General features: G+C 36.0%; 1 protein-coding gene across 3 annotated transcripts in view; it reads right to left on the bottom strand.

The window, feature by feature from the left end:
* The window catches only part of PCDH9 (protocadherin 9), a 704,699-nt gene that overhangs the window by 513,729 nt on the left and 169,079 nt on the right, over positions 1–21,891 (bottom strand). The window contains exon 2 of one of the 3 annotated variants that reach the window (XM_026868076.1): positions 15,520–15,901. The exons of the other annotated variants lie outside the window; for them this stretch is intronic. Coding sequence (XP_026723877.1) covers positions 15,881–15,901 — 21 coding nt within the window. The 3' untranslated portion in view covers positions 15,520–15,880. Of the gene's footprint in view, positions 1–15,519; positions 15,902–21,891 lie in introns of those variants that run through there. 3 annotated transcript variants of the gene reach the window in all.

Genomic DNA, 21,891 nt, shown 5'->3' on the forward strand with positions numbered 1-21,891 from the left:
CCCCCCCCCCCCTTTTAATATAGAATTTTCTTTCTTCAAATGGAAGATGCAAAAGTGATCATAAAAGAAACCAGAAGGAGCATGTGATAAAAGTTCCATTCAATCTATTTTTCAAAGAAAAGCTGTGCTTAAAATATCATTCTGCCTCAACTAACCACTTCCTTTCTAGGAAAAAAAAAATGAAAGGGATGATGTCATTGCTTGCAACAGGAAAAACGAACTGAACACAGAAGGTCTTCTCCAGCCTTAAGTTCCCCACATGCTGTAAATATTCATGTTGTCCTTTCTCTATATTCTGCTCTAAACCTGCACCACAAACCAACTGTCATCCCTGATGCCTGCATCTCCGTTACCAGGAGAAAACACCAACATTATCACTAAGGATTTGCTACTAGATCAATTCTGTAGGTGTTGTAAATCAGGATAGCTTCAGTAACTTCAGCTAAGTGATGATGATTTACAACGCCCTGAGGATCTGGCCCTCTGTCCTTATTACTTCATTAATCTGCATATTCCTGCAACGTACATCAATCTTTTTTCTAAATTGCTTTTACTTCAACCCACCTGTTATAAGTCTGATGTGGATTTATACAGAGTTCAGACCATACTTTCTTACTTATTTTTGAAGAAGCATTGCCCTGAATCTGTCCATGGTGCATAAATGATCTATATGGCTGACTGAATCAAGCCTGAGCTGGTAGCTGTCGGTATGAATTCAATTTCATAAGACTAGTCCATTAGTATCTAAACACTATTAATAGAGGCAGAGTAGGAGAAGCATATTCTTTCTATCCCAGGGAATAAGAGGCTGGCCACTTCTGGTAGGCAGATATTTGATCAGGTCTGTCAGATCCAGAAGACCATGGTGAATAGCTTATAATAATGAGAAGTTCATTCCCAAGAGAAGAGAAAGTTGGTGTTGGGAAGCATGTTTTATTACATTTCTTCAAGATATCACTGAAGCTAAGAGCCCAGCAGGATTCAGATGAGGTTTAGATATTTATATGGATAACAAGACCATCAACTGCTACATGGGACTGCATATATTCTTTTTTGTAAGAAAACAAACTCTCATATTTCAGGGCATAACCCTGCTACTTGAAATGTTTGATAGAAACAGGCTCAGCGGAAACGTTGCTACATTTTCCATTTTAGAGCATTCCACAGTTCCCTTAATTTCCTTCTGACACCGTCTACTGTTAAAAAAGGACCCTGAGGGAATACCACTGTGATCCTCCTCCGTGGCATGGCCTGAAAATCAAGGAACCCAGTCAGTGAACAAAAACCTAACTAACTGCTACATTTTATTGGCAAATTTGGTTTTGAAAAATAAAGTGTTGTGTTGATTCCAAATTTAAAGTGAAGCATCAATAACCCACATCAAATTTATTATGTGGGCTTTTAAACACCTCCAGAATCCTCTGAAAGTAGCATTAACATGGAAGAAATAGTTTAGATGGAGTTAGAAGAACTATTTTTTCTGCTTAGAACCTGATGTTTTTCTAAAAGCAAAAGTCCTCGAAGCATTCTCTACGGAAATATTCAATGGTTGCCTTTAACAAGTCAGCATTTTTCAAATGTTACAATACTGTAGATCTGAAATGGTATTTCTCATAAACTTAAAATAGAATGAACTGAGACCCCACATACCATACTTTATTAACAAGCCCAGGCTTTTAAAAGTATGTCCAACCATAGGAGGTATTTAAGATGGACATAGGATTCCATACCCTAAATGAATGAATATTAACATTGTCTTGGAGAAGGTTTTGTTTATATCAGGCTGAAAGCACTAAGAGAAAGGAAAAATGTACTTTGGATAGGCTAAAGACTCTCAGTCAGTGGCAGCAATGCTTTCCTGCACAGATCTAAATTTTGGGCAGAGTGCAAGGCATGGGATTTGTCATTCCCAGATTCACTGAAATAACTGTCTCCAAGAGAAGAAGAGTTAAAGGTGACCATACTGTAATTGAGCTAATGTTATTTGTACATATGAGTTAGATAACTAGGGAGCAGGAATCAACTGAGTGCACAATTTAAATAAAGCTCACACCTTGTTGATTTCTTAAGAGTTACTTCATCATAGTTCTAACAGGTAAGGATATACAACTCCTTAGTTATCCCCTCTACAAAATTTATTTTGGGCTACAAAAGGATATCTTACTCATCAAGTAAAATTCTCTTCAATAATAAGGAGTAATTTACAGTAATAAATGCTTGCCTGCCTTCTGTAGGATCAGGATAAATTGTAAAGGGTCTCTAATTCATGCAAACATTTGCACATATCATTCTGCATCATAGTGTAATTGCTAACCTCATGAATTGAAATTAAAAAAAAACCCTAAAATTACTATGCTCTCCTATTTGCCTATATGGAGCCATCAGTAAGATACTACCTTTAATAATTTTCCCTACAGTTTCTGAGGGCAATCATCATTGATAAATGTTCTGATTTGCCGTCTTGATGAACTTACTGTTGCTATTCTTTCTATCCACTTATTGCACATCAAGGAGGAATCTCATTATTACGTCTATTCTGAATGCTTATCTTCAGTCAGGCCACCCGGCATTGCTCCCTCCATCCTTTAGAAAACAGTATTTCTTGGGATTTAGTGACTATACTGTAGACACACATGCACTGAGTTTGAATCTCCCACTGTGTTTCAGGAATGACTTCACTGAAATGGCATCATTCTCTTCTCCTATTTAAAAATTTTTGTTACATCTTCAGTCTTACCAAAAAAAAAACAACAACAACAACAAAAAAAAACCTACCTGATTACCTCCTAGCTACAGTAGTCCCATTTTCTTACTACGTTTCCTATCTTCTCAGCCCTGGGCTTCTTATCTGAAGTCACTACATACTCCACTAGTAAACTATCACTGCTAATCACCTGCTGTGAATCACAAAAGTCACTGCAGAAACTAATTAGGGACCTATAGCTAGCAAGAAGCAGTAACTGCCTTCTGCAGCTCCTTGCCCCAAAACAAGAACCTAACAGAACATACCCTGCTAGTGAGCTGCTATGCAGTTAAGTGCAATTTGCATTCACTGGTCAATGCCCATTGCTTCTCAGTGATGACTGTTCACCACTGGGAGAAAAAGGTCACTGTCAGCCACTGATGGGCAACTGCTATGTGCAGAAATGGGTCAGCAATGATCTCTTACCACAAGATCAGAGGTCATTGTGTGTCCAAATTTGAAACTGGCAAACATTGCAGTAACAGCAGGTGGCACTGATGGGTTGCAGCATGGCAAATCTAGTCTGCAGCACCTGACCAACTTACAGTACTGAAATATCTAATTTTGTCAGGATAGACATCGCCATTGATAGTATTAGTCAGCTACTGCCAAAACCAGAAACAGGGTAGTAGCAGTTAATGGTAAGTAGTACCTGTTGTTCTAAACACATGGAGTCCCCACTGATGAAGGCTAAATAATTAACTCTCTGTAGCAATGGAGATTTATCAGCCCTTCACCTCTTTTTGTCATTTTATGATAGCGTTTTTCTCTTATGTTTTGCTGCAATGTCCTCCCACCCTACTTCTGCTTTTTAGCAGTGCAACATAGTTTTCCAGCTGCATATCTTTCTACCTGCAATAACCACAACAGCTGCATTTCTCAAGACCTTCTCTTCTTTTCTCCACCAACATATGGGTACCCGTGTTCTCGCTAAAAATTGTTCAGCAGAGATGCTGGAGCAGCAGCCACAGCTAACTGCTGCCCAGGCAATGATTACTTGCTCCCTCGCTGCCTTTTCCTTGCCTGCAAGCTTGAGAGGTGGTAGTCTTGGTTTATGGCAAGAACGAGAAAGGCTAAAGAAATGCCTCAATATGTCACATGAAGTATTGGTTACCAGGGGTTGGTTTAGATATGCAGTCTTTCCTAAGGTTGATTTCTTTAGAATCCAGATAATAACAGATATGGTTGTTGTGGAGGTTTCCCCCCTCCCCCCCCTTGCTTTTCAGGTTATATCACAGATTTTTGGCAAGGTCCTGTCTAAGCAGACTTACTTTAAAAAAAGAACTGGTAAAAAAAGATCTTAAGTCAGATCCTAAAGTTCTGGAAAAACGAATGCCCCAATTTCCTACTGTTTTGCATCTCACATAATATGCACTTATCCAGCATTTTAATCCAAACATCTTACTGAGGTCATCAGCTTGATTCGTACTTTACAGATATAGAAAATGGATAATGAAGTGAATGGATGCTCAGTAAGATAGTTTCAGAGCCAGGAATGAATAACAGTGCTTTGAATCCCCTTCCAAGTGTACTGTGTGTGCAATAATAAAGAGCTGTGGAGATGGCTGTGAAATGACAGAATCACCCCAGTTCAAGTGATTATACAGAAAAGTTTGAAAAGAATTGGAAAACCAGTCCCTGGATGAGACATAAAGCAAGTAGAGAAACCAAATGTACCTTTCTCCTTTATTAACTTTCTTAATGAGGTTATATCTGACTATCAGGAACTCTAACGAGACCAACAACCATCTATTTCAAATGCCAAGCAAATGCCTGTTAAGCAATACACTCTCTCTTCATAGGGCTGATGCTCTCGAATCCTAATAGTAACTGACAAGACTTCCCCATCTGGACTTTTTTTTTTTTTTTTTTTTTTACTTTGCATTTTGAGTATGTGACAAAGTGCGACGCAAGGGATTGCCTTTACAAGCAGAGCTGTATGTTTTCTAAAATGGGTGAACAGCATTGTAATAACATATGTGGAAAGATCAAAATGCAATTTCTTTTTATTATTCCTATTATTGCATTCCCCTACACAATGGCAACCTCTTCAGAGACATCATCTGCAACATAATATTGATTTAATGCACCACTTCATATGCCTGCCACGTCCTCAGATTAAAGATTTAAATTAATATGACAAGTGAACACTAAGAAATTCAACAAATCACCAGATAGGCTTATCCACACAGGGTTCATTTTATGGTAAAAAAACCCCAAACAAACAAAAAAAAAACCCACCCCACCCCAGCAGCCACAGCTTAGGTGTAGGCTGGATTTAATTTGCTTGATTTATCTTGAGATCTTTGAGCACAAATTCATTATTCTCTTATTAACTATTATCATTATTGGAATTTATAAGGAACCTATAAACCTATTAAACTGGTCTTAATTGTTGCAATCTATTTATTGAACACACGAGCAATGAAAAATTAATTATTAAACAACCACCACAGGAAAACATCAGTGGCCTTGTCACCTCAGAGCTAGATTGATAGCATGTTACGTTCTGGAGAGTGGGGCCCTGCAACACTCAAATATAAACCTTGGAAGGGTAATGCCAACTATGTCACAGCCTAAGTCACATTTTTAATTTAATGTTTTATTAAATGTTAGATGAAATAAATTTATCCAGGCCTCACAGACTCTGTCTTAATAAATGAATTGGCACTCTTTCAGATGTAAAAAATGGTCACAGCTTCTCAAGGGCATCAGAAACCCTGAAGCATAAGACACCAGTAAATACAAAGAGCAAAGGCAGCATGGACAGTGATATATTTGCAAGCACTGCGGGTGAGCCAACACTTTCAAAATGCTGAGGCTAACAAAACAAGGGCAGTGAACTCCCGAAATGGGAAAAGCACCTGCAGTAAGAATCTGTGCTTGAGTGCTACTGCACAGACGTGTCCACTACCGAAAAAAAGTGGAAAGGGTGTGGGTTTATCACCCTCCTGCTACTATATTTCAGGATCTGTTTGTACATTTAAAATTTCATGAGCAGTATTAATAATTTATTTTTCTCCTGTCCTTTAATTTTCTAAGGCTAGACTTTGAAAACAAAAGGCAGGGAAATGATATATTCTCTTCCTTCTCTGCAGTTATCTACAGCGCCTTCACTTGCATTTCCCTGTAGAACTGCTGTCATTAGTAATATATAATTTGGCTAGGAAAAATGGTTACAAGTTCCTTAGTCAAAACCAATATGCCCCTGCCCTGGCACATCCCTCCAGAGACATCCCAAGATTTCTGCAAGCGGCTCCATTTCGAAAACATTTGGCTTACATAAGGCAGGACAGCTCGACACTACTACTCAAGCAATGAAAGCCTTTCACAGCATAATCGAGCTGTACTATATATTTTTACAGACACTAAACTTAATGATTGTAAATGACTGTCAAAAGTGCCAGAAAAATCCCTTTCCCCCATCAACTAAAAAAAAAAAAAAAAAAAAAAAAGTTACCATGCTTTCTTTCCACAACTCTAAAATGTTGGTGTTCAATAGCTATCCATCTCACATTGCCACACGTTACACTGTTACACACAGCATAAGAACAACAGGTTCCCATAAGCAACACGCAAAACCACAGAGAACAGTGAGTTATGCTAAAAACGTCTTCTCTTGCGGTCTGTGCTTCTTGAATCCACACAGCTGGCATCCTCCTGCTGAATGCACAAGGACATTTGAATGAGAAGGTGAAAAGGAAAAGGACCCTGAAACTTCCTCTGAGCCTGGCATTTTTCCAGAAAGTCAGGAAGCAAATTCCCAGCATGTAAACAATATAAAGGAAAGTGATAACAAAACGAAGTGCATGATTGTGCTTATAAATTCTAACTACACGATATTCTTGATCTAACTACATGACGCTTGCCACCCCACTCATGAGTCCTACAGCTGATGTGAGAGGAAATTAGAAGGACTTCATTCATCAAAAATGTGACTTCACATAGACATAGACATTGGAAACGTAAGCAGTGAGTTGAACGTGCTACCAGTAAAAATGACAAAAACCAAAGTTTAATTACACTATATTTAATCCTGTATTTAGCTGACCCAAGGAAATATAATATAACCTCAGATGAGTAGTAGCAGTTTATAACAGAAACTGTATAATTATATGGAAATTTCATTTTTGCATTCAACATGTGAAGGAAAAGGTATGGGGGAAAAAAAAAAAAAAAGGTCCTTTTTTCTCTTTCATTCTGTGAGGATAATGTTAGACATTAGTGGGATTTCCTGAAGTGTACAGCACTGGATCCAAGAATGGAAGCCAGTTTTCATATTTATATGAAGAACACAGAGGAGAGGGTTCAAGAAATAAATGAGATTAAGAATATCTTGAAGTTTTGTTTTGTGCTGGTTTGGGGTGGAATTGAATTAATTTTCTTCATAGTAGCCTGTATATTGTTATGCTTTGGATTTGTGACCAAAACACTGCTTGTAACACCCATATGTTTCAAGTATTTCTGAGCAATGCCTGCACAGCCTCAATCTTCACACCACCCCACCAGTGGGTAGGCTGGGTGTAAACAAGAAATTGGGAAGGATCATGGACAGGACAGCTGACCCCAACTGACCAAGGGATATCCCACACCATAGATGTCATGCTCGGCAATAAAAGCTGGGAGAAGAAAGAGGAAGGGGGGATGTTTGGAGTGATAGCCTTTCCCTCCCCAAGTAGCCATTACATGTGATGGAGCCCTGCTTTCCTGGAGATGGCTGAACACCTGCCTGCCAATGGGAAGTGGTGAATGCATTCCTTGTTTTGCACTGCTTGCTTTTTTTTTTTTTTTTTTAATGGCCACTTTCATTTCACAAGTGGTTTTCTTCTTTATTACCAAATCAAGTATCTTTGGTGGTAGGAAAGAAGATAGACTCAGTTTTAAAGGAAGTTCTTTCAACACAAATTACTTCAGACACATTTTCAGATACTAAGGGAAACCAATTGCATTAGTATTTTATAAGAACTACTGCATTTTGATTGCATTTTTGAGGTACACTGCTTTGTAATTCAGGCATATAAAAATATTAACACTTATAAGCAAGAGCAAGTGTGTACATAAGCAAGCACATAAAGATGTTTAGTATGCATGTTAGAGCAGAAAATCAAGGACAGCATAAGTAGCTCAAAATGTTGCAGCTGCATCTAAACTTACCCTCTTGGAACATGACTCCATCTTCTGCCTTGTCCATGTGCCCTGATTTCCTTTCCAGGATTATCAGGACACTGAGAAGAGGGATATGCCAGATGTCCTTCTGTTGCCAAAATACAAACTTTGCGTCCTGTTGGAAATGTGCTCTCTGACTTGGACAATTGCAGGGCTGATATGTCCAGTGATACTGATGTATTCATAGTGTCTGGCTCCTGCTCCAGAGTGAAGAGAAATTTGATAGTGGTGGAATGAAAGGGCTTATCTTTTTACTCCAGACAAAGAAAATAGTGACTGATTGCAGCAGTTGTTACTCAAGGATACGCTCTTAATCCAATGTATCTGAATACTCTCTCTATTAAAATGTAAAAAAAGTATGGGAACTTAGGCAGCGGAAGGACTATAAAGTGATAGTTAAAATAATAAGTAAATCTTAAAATTTTTCTAGTGCTTTAACATTTAGCACTTTTTCTAGCACTGTAAAAAACAATATTCAGTAGTTACAAAGCTCACATTGCTAAGTATTTTTGACACTGAAATATGTTAGTTTACTTTCTATTAAGAGGCAAAATTTATGAGCCTGTCTAAAGAAAACTATAGCCATCAGATATCAAATACAGCCTGTGCCTTTTCTGTAGCCAACCAAAAGATCACATATTCTTGTTGAATAGGATAAATGGCTATATAAATTTCTTTAAATATTTTCAAGCAGAAGATAACTTGCCTAAATATTTTTCTTGCCTGTTATCAAATAAAAGAATGAAAGCTGAAACTGATTAGTAAAGAGGTGTTTAGATGAAGTCTTCTGTCCAGTAAGTCAAACAGACTTATAATAACTAGCCTAGGAAGCTCAATTTCATCCACAATATAATATACACAGTACTATTATGTCTACAGCAACTGGCCCAGGTCAAATCTCAACCCAAATCTAAAATATAATGCAATTTAGGAAATCCACATACTGTCAAGAATGTATTTATCTACTCCAATGTAGTGTACTTCTGTAAAAGTAGCTACTAGATATAGATTGATATCAAACTACCTGTACTATCAGTACTTACAAACGGGAAACTTCGAATCTACAACCTATGACTTACATATTTGGTTTACCAAAACTAAGACTATGAACTTTCAAAACTTTTTCAACTGAGCCAATTTACAGTGAATCAGGAAAATGAAAGTCCATCAAAGGAAACAGCAAGAGAAATAATGGCTGTACCAATTTTAACAGAATTTGCTTCCCACTTCTCCCCAAACCACAATACTTTTTTATAAGGTGCACAATAATGACAGTATTTAATGGAAAATTTCTCAGAGATCTATTGTTTTTATCCTACACGAGCTAAGATAACAGATGGATAGCCAGATAGGTAAATAGATAGATACATAACATCAGTATGTTTGTGCATATATGTCCACGTATAACTAGAAGGCTCCTTGGCAATCCCATTAAATGCCAAAAAGACTTCTAAATGGATGTTAAATACAAATTAAAAAATCGAAAGTCTGTGGCATGTAGGATGTCTGTCCTTTAGTAACCTTTGGGTTTGAGGATGAAAAATTGAGATTTGCCATCCACTTGTACAGTGACTAATGAGCTAATAAATTTACAGACAGATGAATGCAGATTTCTTGATTTCTCTTTAAAAAGGTGCCTACAACCCAAATGAATTATTTTAATCAAAAACAGAAGAGCCATAAATACTGCGCAAGGACTGCATTTTCAAGAGTTCTACCCAATCCTTATGAACATAAATGAGATTGTTACTGTGGCACCATTACTTGTAAGCACAAATACTTGCTTTTACTAAAAGTAGAATTTTAAAAACAAATTATTTCCCAGAATTTCTATTAGAAATGCTTTCACACAGGGAAATCATAGGGAGTATAAATTATAGTCCATGTTATAGTAAGAAATAATTATTATCCTTAATGATTTTCCGCAAGTAATTTCATCCTTCTGCCTTCCCTTTGCCTTCCTATTCTTCTCCTGTGAATCCTATTTTTCTCATAAGCTCTTTGAAGCAGGAATTATTTATATATGTACTTTAGTCCATCAGTATTGACTGGGGACTCCAGGAACAATTGTAATACAGATATAATAAAAGTATGTATGGATGTGCACAGGTGAAGGTGTCATACCTACGCTATTTACCTATGAAGACAATACTTGCTTTGGAGTATGTGCTATACCAAGCAAACTGGTCTCCCTTTTGTCAAAAAACTTCTACTGATTTCTAACAGTTTCTGAAGTTCACTATAGACTTACTTCATTTATAGTCCTTATCACTCTGTTCCTCCCTTTCTGCCTTCACTTGTCGCCTTTCTGTCCCTCTGCAACATATTGCTACTGTGGGAGGTATTCACACTGTCTAACTTTAGTCAACTAATTTAGGGCTCTGAATCACCCTCTAGGAGTGCCTACCTCAGAGAATATGACTATATATGGAATAGACATTTTTAAACTTAGGTGTTCTAAGATGTACTTTTGTCGAATACCCAAAGTAGCTTGGCCTAGGTGGTGTCAATATTCCACTGCATAAAACACTGCCTGTCAACAGTAAGTGAATTTATGAAGTGTTCGGGTTGCATATATGTTTTCACTGGCTTAGCCCCTCACTTTCATTTTCTTTCACCTAGATTTAATGCAGTAAACACTATCTCAGGAAAGCATAAAAGAAAAAAAGAAAATAAAAAGATTAAATGCATATGGTATTTAGCCAGAGAATTTGCTAAAACATTAGTAGAATTTAAAAAGCACAGGACTGCTCAATAAATGGCAGCATTCAGCCAAGGAGGCTGCAGCTGTAAGACAGTACACGAGTCCCATGCCTAACCACGTCTTGACCTTTCTTCTAAGATTGGCAGCAAAGGTGCCAATTAGACCAGTGATCAGAGCAACACATTTTGTGTTGTGCTAAACATAACTGTTACCAAGGGGACAAAGATCATACATTTTGCTTAACACTGGATTCCTGATTGGCTCAACACAGATCTTCCACTGACAACTACTTTGGTAAGTCTCAAGATGAGAAGCAGGTAAGTGTACCACTCACATACTTTTCTTTTGATTTTCTTGGGTCACAGAAAAGCTTATATTGTAAATGTCTGAATGATTTCCTGGTACATCATTGATTTTGTTTAGTTTATCATCTCTCTCACACAAATTAAGTGATCTAAGAATTTACTAAGTTCCTTTTATAGCAGGATTTAATGTTAAAACTATTTGTTTCCACATATCACAACTAATTATGTCAGCCACAAATTATGACAGCCATAAATTATGCATCTTATTTCAACATATTGAGAGCTGCAAACCAGGTATTCAAGATTAGTTTCTGAAAGCCTCCCCTTCAACCAAACCATTAAAAAAGGCTTGTTCTACATATGTACCATCAATTTATTTAGTTAAGGAATGTTAAATGTGATAAGGTGATGAGAGACAGAAAAAGAATAAAATGTTTTTTTCTTGTCTCAGTTGCAAAATGAAGGCATATAATTTAGGCACAATTTATAGAGGCAAGATGAAAACATTGTATAGTTGAATATGGACTGTCCACAGCATAAAAAAGCAGTGTGCTGTGTACTAATGGTAGGGAAAAGACTATGGGATTATATTATAACATTAAGCTTTATCTTGAAGTTCCATTATTGGAGACATGTTGGTGATCTCATAAAACAATATAATCCCAAAACCACAAATCTATTTTAAGTGTAGAGGAAAATGTTTAGCTGACAGAGGCATACAAAGAATGATTTTGAAAGAAGTAAGGCATTTCTATCCATGGTTCTTTAAACCTACAAAACAAATTTATATCTAGCAGTTAGTGGAATTAGTTTTACTCAACACAACATTGTTCCTCCTTCCTAATCAGATCTGCTTTCCACCACAGTAATTACTAGGAACTGATCATCAAGGGAGAACCACAACAATATGGAAGGATGCAAGAGCTGTCCAAGCAGGTTTGGACAAGAAGTATTTTAAATTAAACCTGTATAAAGGCATACAGACTGACAGTCATGATAGGGCTAGTTACTTGGATTTACCAATTCCTGGGAGGTGGGAAGAACTTATATAACATAACCTATTTTAAACTTCACATTTCTCAGTTAATGTTATGGACAAACTTCAAACATTTGGCTAAAAATTACAAGGCAGTGCAGAGATGTTTTAATGCAAACTAACTACTCCTTCATTAAAACCCTTTTACAGTTAGGCACAGGATTAAAATGTTTCTTTACCAGTCATTTCCTTTGTAAATTAAGTACTATGGCTTTTATTTTCTTTTGTTGAGAAACAATATATTGTACAATAGCAAACTAGGATGTAATATTGACACTATTGTCAACACTTCTGGTTGTACTCTAAATCACTAAATTGCTTTCCTAAAATAAGTCTGGGCAAAAAAATCCAGTATCTTGAATATAGACTTACTTTTGAAGTTATAAAAATAAGTTAATTGAATTGATATATTTTTTACATTTTAAGGAAAAAGACAGTAAAACCATTATTAAGTTGCTATTATAGGTTCTTTTTTTCCCCCCTCATGTAGCCCTATCTTACTATTGCATGAATGGCACTGTGTTGTAGCCACTCAAAGGAATATGAAATGGAATCTAAAAGTTAAAGGCCAATTTGATTTCACTGTTCAAAATCAGTGAGATCTGAAATTAAACAAAATACAGATGAACAATGAAAAACAAATTAGAAAGTCAAGCTAGTATAGTTACCACTGCTGTTAAATAGAAGGCAGTTAACTTCTATTGTTAAACACTAAAGACTCGCCTTTAAAATAAAGATATTATTCACAGAGCAGCATTCTTTTTACAAAATTACAAAGATAAATACAGCATTTAAAACCTCAGACTAGAACATCTTGAATTTTAATAACGCTCTTGTTTGATATGCTTTTAAAATGAATGGTCAGTAAGATCTTGGGAATATAGCACAAGAATTTGCAATACTATATTTAATTTTGATAGGGAAAGATTGAATATTTTCAACAATTCAGCCCTGGGTTCCATACCAATTAGGAAAATTCAAAGAAAGCATTCTGATAGTTCTGTTTTGAAAAGGCAAACCACTCTAGGGATAGACAACATTCATACATGCTGATGTTCACATGTTGCTAATGAGACACTAATATACTTAAAATAATACTTAATCTGGATGAACAGGATACGCACTTCTTGTGCATAGCAAGACCTAACTATCTTGTGAAATCTGTGTTAGTATGAAGACTTCTTTCAGTAAGATTCAGCTAGGAGAGTATTTTCTTCTCTAACAGACAAATGGCATGATATTTTGTACATTACCTGTCAAATACTTGATTTGATAGATTCTCCATTTTGCAAAGTAGAATCGGTATGGAAAAAAAAACATAAAATTTGAAGTCTATGTAATAATTAATGTATCTGTCCATCTAGCTTTAGTGTCTTCAGCTGTTTTCTTCTGGGAACTATATATAATTCTGCTCTGAGAGTTTTGACTGGATGGTTTGAGGATCATAGTTTGTCTTACATAGACAAGTATAATTAAAATTGTCAGGAAAAAATCAATGTCTGAAAAATAGAGTGCCATCACAAAAAAAAAAAGTGAAATCACAAGTGATTTGAGAGTGTTCATAAAAAACAGCTTTTTAACTATATTTTTGTCACATTTGGATTAAACCTGTGTTCCAATGAAGTAAAAAACAATATTCCCATTGATTTTTACTAACACAATTTTTACTTTTGAATGAATTCATAAGAACTGAATAGAACAATTGCATGTGTTTATGTCTATGATTGTATATATGTGAAAAATCCCCAGTAAGGGCAGCATCAATCCATTGTCTCTGTTCTTGATTAAGTGCAGGATAGTTGAGTAAGGATCTTACACAGAAACTTTTTTATAGCTGTGAATCTCAGGAAGAAAAAGCAAAAAAATAAAAGCAGCAAAAATTCAGAAAGGTTACTTTTTGTGCCTCGTAATTCTATTACTTTGTTTTGCCTAAGGAAAAAGAAATCATAATGATTTTAGGGTTTATACGAACTTGAAATGCAGAGGTACTAAAACCACCACCCAAGCCTGCTCCCAATAGTTATAGAAGCTCCTGTGACCTTAAGCTGATGGGTTTCTTGTCACAGTTATAAGGATATGAAACAGCTTCTTCCAAACAAACAGGTATGTTAGCCCATATAATCGTTCACATCTTATTCCCACTGTGTTCCTTCACTTATTATCTTGTACATTAAAATTAAAGCCATTGATACCCCTCCCCAAGAAGAAATCATTACCAGGACTAACAGGATGGAGGGAGGGAAGATATTAAAACATTTAACTTGAAAAATGCAGCATCTCTCATGGGTTCTGATATCCTATTGATGTCTGAGGTACAGAGGTGGATGCACAGACTTTTAAGGGAAGGAGAGTACCAAGCAGCCTTCCTGGAAAGCACTGATAAATCTTTTCTATATTCAAATTAATTTTGATATAGGTTCTAGAGAAAGATAAAAGGAACAAGAAAAACCCTGCAAAAAAAGATGCCAATTCTGCACTGGAATATTATCAGGATACAGATTTATTTCAGACAGCATTTTAATGCTTATTTATTGATACATTTCATCATGGTGGTTTTACATGAAAAATACTGGGCTACAGGCTTCATTTAATGAGTGACAGCCTCCTAGAGATGTTGAAAAGTACTCTGTGATATTCTCCCAAATGGCAATACACCATTAGAAAGGCATATATTTATCTTTACTACTATCCGAATACACACACATTTCAAGATATATATTAACCCACAGCAAATGCAAAGCATGAATATTTCGGAGGTGAAGCCAGCAGCATGCACAGTATTTTCACTGTTTTCCATATGCATTGTTCCTGTAAAACTCAGCCTTCAATCACTTAACGTTAAAGTTATTTTCTTAGGTTTGGCTGGAAAACTGTAAAGACTTACATAACTCCTTATCAGGTTGCTGCTTATTTTGCAAATATATTGTGGAAAGCATTCAGCTTTGACTTGTTCACTGCAGTGATCTCATATTTTTGGTATACTTTATTTTTCATCTAAATTATCTAACTGGCATACAGGACAATTCCTGTTTTTATATTTGATTCAAAAGAGTCATTAATATAACATTATGTTCATTAATAGGTGTGACTGTACAATTTATGTTCTATCCCTGTCACCTTCTATGCTGCACAAGCACTGTGGTATTTTAGAACCTTCCAAAATTAAATGAAGAGCACAAAGTTTTCTTGCTATTCTTCCTTCAAATAAGAAACTCTATATTTTTGATGTGCTATATTAGACTGATAATTTTTTTGTGTTGCTATGCATGAAAAGGTCACGGTGGCAAGTTTTACTGTTACTTTCTTATAACTCAGTATCCTGTATTTGACTATCTCAAAATAGCTTGCTCAAGGAAACAGAATATATATAGTGTATATATACCCATATACACACAGAAATATATACGCGTGCATAATTATATGTATGTATAACTGGTCCACAGATGGCCATAGATTATATTCCATGTTCTGCCCTCAAATCTTACTAGGGTCCAATACTAGTTGTAGAGAGTTTACCAGTATTTGAATAGGCTCATTCAGAAAACAAAGACTTAATACCTGTTGTCAACCTCCATGCCACCCGAAATAGTGTGGTTTAGGGTTGGGTAGACTATGATATGGAAAATACTGTATTTCCTTCAGATAAATCTTTGGCAATATCATGAGAAGTTTTATTTGTCCTTATAGTTCCTTCACCAAAGAGGTAGAGTCTGAGTTGCAGATGACTGATCACATTTCCACCAATATGTTCAGGATCTCTTTTAGTGTCCATTCTGAATTCAAGGCAGTGGCATGCATCTGTGCAAGGTGTCCCAAGCAGCCTGAGGAGCCTTCCTCTGTGCAATCAATCCTCTTTGTGAAGAAAGGTGGTAGAGTCTGTTGCATACTGTAGGCATTCAGGGTTGATGAAGCAGACATAGACTCTCTCAGGGAGAGGGTGGGGAACACTTGAGAGAAAGAGAGAGAGATACCAGGATATAAGCAGGCCTAGGGGATGTCAGGACATATAAAGCCTCAAAATGAGTCTGCCTTTCCCCTTTTCCACAAAAACTTTGGGGATTCCAAATCTTAAAATATCTTGGTTTGTATATGATTTTGAAAGAAAATCTGGAAAATTAACAGCTGCCTAGACCTTACTACTTGTTTCCTTTTATTCCTTATTTTCGCACAAATTCTTAGGCATAAGAAGTAGACTCTTACTCTCCTGCCCATTTAGACTGATCATATTCCTGGATTTTAGGATTATCACCAAGACAGTGTTAAGAACTGCTGTATTAAAAACTCGTTTGCATCTTAATTTTGAATGTGTCTGCCCAATATACTGCATGAATTAACTACTTTTTCATCCTCTGTCCTTAATTTCCATACTTGTGGTCACAAAGAGCATAGTTGTCTCTCAAAGATTTAGCTTTAATTGTGAAGGTATCCGGTGCTTAACCTTGTTAGAGTAACTGAATAAATGTGGCGAGAACAATGATCCTCTCAAGAGACTAACTCAGTCTCCATTTCAGTCAGAGACTAAGTCATTTTTGGATAGGATGCAAAATGAAGCAAAAGTTTGCTCAAAGATAAAAAAAAAAGCATGTATATTGTCATTTTTCATTATAGCAAAAAGTTAACAGCAGAGTGCTTCAAGGCACCATACAAGGACCAGGTGTTCAAAATATATTAATTATCACTAAAAAAAAAGAGTGAAGAGCAATGTGGCAAAATTTGCAGATAACACAAAAAAATTCTGTTAACCAAATCTGAAGAAGACAGGAAACTTCAGAAGTACCTGACCAAGCTTGATGGATGAGCCATCTTAAAAGCCGTGAAAAAAATTAATTTAAATGCAAAGTAATGTATATTGGTAAAAAAAAAAAAAAAAAAACCAAAAAAAAAAAAAAACCCACAACCAACACCCCCAAAAAAAAAACAAACCACCAAAGCTGTAGCAAATCATCCACTTTACCAGAGATCTCAATTAAGAGCACTAACTTAGGAAAAACACCTGGGCCTCACTGCAGACAGCTCAATGAAGAGCCCTGCTTGATGTGCAGCTGCAGTCAAAAAAGCAAGTAAAATGTTAAGATGCATAAGAAATGAGTTGAGGAATAAAAAAGAAAATATAATGTCATTATATGAATCAATAATTTTCCCTCCTCTCAAATAGTGTGAAGTACTGGTCACCCCATCACAAAAAAAGATATTACTGAATTAGAAGGCATTCAGAGAAGAGTGATTGTGATAATTAGGCATATAGAGAAGCCTTCATATGAAAAGATTGAAAAAAAATTGGAATTGTTAACCTTAGAAAAAAAAAGATGAATAAGGAGGGATATGATGAAAGTATAAAAATGGTAAGTGGCAAAGAGAAAATAGATCAGGAGCTTCTGTAGTCCTGCATCTCATAATTCAAGAACAAAAGGACACTAAGTGAAAGTGAAAAGCAGCAGCTCCAAATCTGATAAAAGGACATACTTTTTAATGCAGCACATAATTAGATTATGGAACTCAGTGCCACAGGATGTCACTGATGTCAAGACCTTAACAAGATTCAAAGGACGACTTGGCACTTACAACTCTTGATATTCTTGGGAATCTTACGCAGGCTAACCGTTAAAAAGTTTTGAAAGAGAGGTTATGTGCTATGTTTCATGATTTAAAAGACAATACTTTCAAAAAGAATTTGGAGAAAAGTTCCCTGGAAGTGGATTTTCCCATATCTGGCTATTTGACTATTTTGTTCTTTGCTTTGCTTGTTTTGTCTGCATTTTCTCTTGAAACATCTGGGCAGTCTTGGAGGTAGACTGTGTAATAATGAATCAATATCCTGATACATTTACTATTATCCTAGTAATACCCTAGTATCTCAGTATCTCCTATGAGATCCTAGTATTAGGACTTCGGTCTTTTGCAGAAAAATTGTCCTATGCTGTATTGTAATCCATTCCATTCCAGTTAGCTGACTGGATTTATCACACATTGTCAATTAGGATAACCATTGCCATAAGCTATATAGTACTGTGCATGTGTTTGGAGGAACTGTGAAATTTTTAGATGCAGAACCAAATACATTTTTGCTGTGGCAGCTACACAACTGACTCCATGTGTCCCAATTGTCTTCAAGACCTACCTTAACCTCCAGCTATGCTATTGACATTTGCAGCTGGAAGACATATGCAATGTTTCCAAACAAGAGGCACTTTGCTTCTTATGTTCTCCACACTTTCTTTACCACACTTTTTTCTCCTTTCTGGCTGTCTTGCTGCTCAGAGAGATAAGGTATTCTTCTTCCCCCTTTTGTTCTTAAACTATTTATTTTCTAATTCATTAGCTTTTCTTCCTCTAGTTCTTTCCTATATGAAGTCTTTCAGTGCAAGTAAATAATGATAGTCACAAGCATAAAAGAGCTTTTCCTCAAATCAGATCTGTTAAGTGAAAATTGAATCAAAAAGAGAGTGTAAAAGATACTTGGTAGAAGCAGGATCATTGATTTTGAACAGTATCTTCAAATAATTCTTCCTTCCACTTTTATTAATTTCATTACATTCTCAATGCTGGAACGGGAGGGGTGGCAGGGGTCGAGAAAACCTTTATTGTAAGTATCTGTTAGAGGTTTTGGAGGAAAATGGTAGTACTCTATTTATTATTATTGGTATTATACTAAAAGCCAGTTTAATTATATAGCATTAAACCCACCTACAATTTTCAAAGATTCAGATTCAACTGACTTGTCAGAGGCCTCATTCAGTATAAGCTATTAAACTAGATAGCAGGGAGATAAACCATACTGGTGCCTTTACAAAGGTTCAATTAACTGCTACTACTGCTTTCATCTCACACCCACCCAGCACAAAGCCTGAGAAGTTCTGTGGGGGTTTGAGTGTAGCTAGAAAGTGAAGATATTGGGAGTGGGGGCACACAGAGGAGCAGCATTTGTAGGGCTAGCTGGGTGAACAAAATGCTGAAGGTCTGTGACTCCCTTGAAGAGAAGCTGTATTCAGACAGTGCTTATGAAACGGACACTGCAGAGAGACTGTGAAGACACCTGGCCCAGGATTAATACTTGAGAGACGATGGGCAGCCCTAACTGAGCTAAGATGTGACTAGCTGCTACAAAGAAAGATGTGGTGTGCTTTGTCTCTTCTCCTTCCCTCACAAGCTGGAAGTTCTCGAGATGGAATTGGACAGGGTGCTAGATAATCTCGTCAAGGCTCCTTTTACTGCAAAAGGTACTGTTTATTATTTTCAACTTTCAGATGCATGTGTCACTAATCAAACATGGTCCTATGATTATTTTGTCATTTTCTTCAGGAAAAATACTAAAGTGGCATACAAATCTTATGTTATACCTTGTCCATCTTATCCTGCACAATGCTACAAATCACCATGAGGATTACATGTTAGTGCTATCTTTTGAGATACCCACATTGCACTCACCATATGGTTTAGATACGTCTGAGGGTTTACAGTTAGTCTGCAAGACTGGTTTTAGGCTGAATCCAATCCACAGGATATGCACTGAACACACTCTGGCATAAATATGCTATCGTAGTACAATGTTCAATAGCAAAAGAGGTGGAGCTGGTTAGCAACAACAAGGAACTTAATTTTGAAAGCCTAGAAGAGATGGATTCTGTATTATGTGGGATAATAGAAAGTATGAATACTGCTGGTCTCACAGGAATATGAGAGGTGTTTCCAGCCTATGAGTATTTACAAACATGAGCTCAAGATAATTGGTAAGTTTATTGTTCTTCATCTTTTAAATTTTTATTAAGACTTAATTCTCATTGATAACAATTCCACAATCATGAAACAATTAAACACCTTTAACTTGAAAGCCACCTACTTTGGAAAGAGTGTATTATATTTTTTCTTATTAAATACTACACAAACACAAAAAATATACCCTAATGCTGCATAAATACTGTTTTATTTTTATTAACAACCACTTAGCTTTAAGGTAGCTTCTTTCTTAATATTTCATATTGTGAAAGAAGTAGCAGAGCATCTTACCAGGAAGAGCAGATTTAGCTAACTGATCACTATTTTGCGACAAAAAGTTTTCACCTAGATACCCATGATACCTTTTTGAGTCTGCCAGCCTACCTTTTCAAGTGAAGTCCTCTGTTCTAAATTTTGTCATCAGTTAAAAAGCATGGCCTGAAGTCAAATATTATTTTCATATGAAAAATCTACACAATTACTGAAAACTATTCCAACTAATTTACTTTCCCTTTCTTAGCAAAGAAGCGTAAATGTCAGCCAACTATTAAAATAAAAGATAAAATATTTCATTACGGTTATGCAAAATTAGGTTTCCCACAAGAACATTACCTCATTCAAGTTACACAAATGCATATTATCTTCTTGGTTTGCATATTAAATCTAAGCAACATATTGTGCTTTTTTCCCTGTACCTCATATTGGGTGTGTGTTATTTTGCTATACATTGTGCCTGGTATGGACAAATAAATACACTTTTCTTACCATTAAAACAATCTTCTCATGTTAGAAGTTCAGATCCAATTAGATTAGGTAGAAATGTGCATGGAATTAAATGTAGATGGGATAGATTTTAGCATCTCAGCTGAAGAAAGTGCACACTTTTGTTTGGTGTCACTGTATACTTGAAAATGATTTTTGAAAGAAGTGCCAATGAGAAGTATATCATATCTGATTCCATTATGGCAAGTGTCTTTTCAAAACAGAAAAGAGAATTCATGTCTGTTTTAAATGACAAAAAAAAATGAATATGCAGAATGTTACAAGACCCCATTCAGCACTTCCAAAAAGTGAACCTTCCAAACCTGGAAATGTCACTTACCTAATTACAAGTTAGGCTTCAGGACCAAAGGTCAAACTTTGGGATGCTCTTGAGCATACTGAAACAAAGGCCTACTCAGCTTTATGCTCTCCAGTCTGTTACAACTTTATGTATATAATACACACAATCATATTTAATTCTATGTAGAACTCTTTCATTTGCTCATCACTTTCTCTACACATTATTTGGGATTTGGCATACACTACACTTTATCCTCAATCCAAAAGTGAAGTTTTTTCCCCTCACTACAGGAGATTGAGATATGCTTAAAGGGTTCTGAATTGGTTTTCCTAAGGCTGAAAAGCTCCTTATTCTCAGGCATTTCAATCAGAAATGGTGTGATTGGAAGACATCAATGGTAAAGGACGGCTTTTTTTTTTTTTATTTTGTAGATTTCATCAGGATATAGGTCACATTTCCATGAAAAGAGTCAAGCAATTGAAAAAACTTAACTATACTTAATGTAAATCTAAATATAACTAATACTTAAATATACTCAAATATAGGGTTTATTCATACCTTTTTCTTTTTTTTTTTTTTTTTTTAATCCTAAAATAAACCATAGGGTCCCAGCAATAGCAAAGATAATAACAATTTCTCTGTTTCCACTGTACAAGTATAAACTTAACTTGGTATTACTGCACAGATTATGATCTGTTACTATTTCCTCTGTCCACATCAAGTGTCTGATATGGAATTAACATTATTTTTTTCCACTTAAAAAATGCTAGTAGTATCAAATTTGTAATGGCTTCCACAAAACTACTCATGTCTCAAAATCAGCCTCTACTCAGGACTCCAAAGTGCCCAAGGGCCCAGATGTGCAACCTTTATCCATATAATTAATACCATGCTATTAACTACTTACATGTGTAAGTTGTTTGTAGTGTGAGGCTTGAAATCATGATTTTGCTCTTAGCCAATAGTTATTTAACCACAAAAGTCAGTTTTCTAAGTTCTAAGTTTATAACAGGCATTACAGAATGGTCATCTTATGCTATGCAGTGGAAAACTTCTACATAGAATTTCTGTTTGTTGTTGTTTTGTTTATTTATTTTCCCTGCTGTTCCCATTGATAGAAAGAGGATTTATGAAAGAGCAAAGCAACATCTGGGGCGATAA

The sequence above is a fragment of the Athene cunicularia genome, assembly GCF_003259725.1.
Source record: "Athene cunicularia isolate RWA chromosome 1 unlocalized genomic scaffold, athCun1 chr1_part1, whole genome shotgun sequence".
NCBI classification, from domain to species: domain Eukaryota; kingdom Metazoa; phylum Chordata; class Aves; order Strigiformes; family Strigidae; genus Athene; species Athene cunicularia.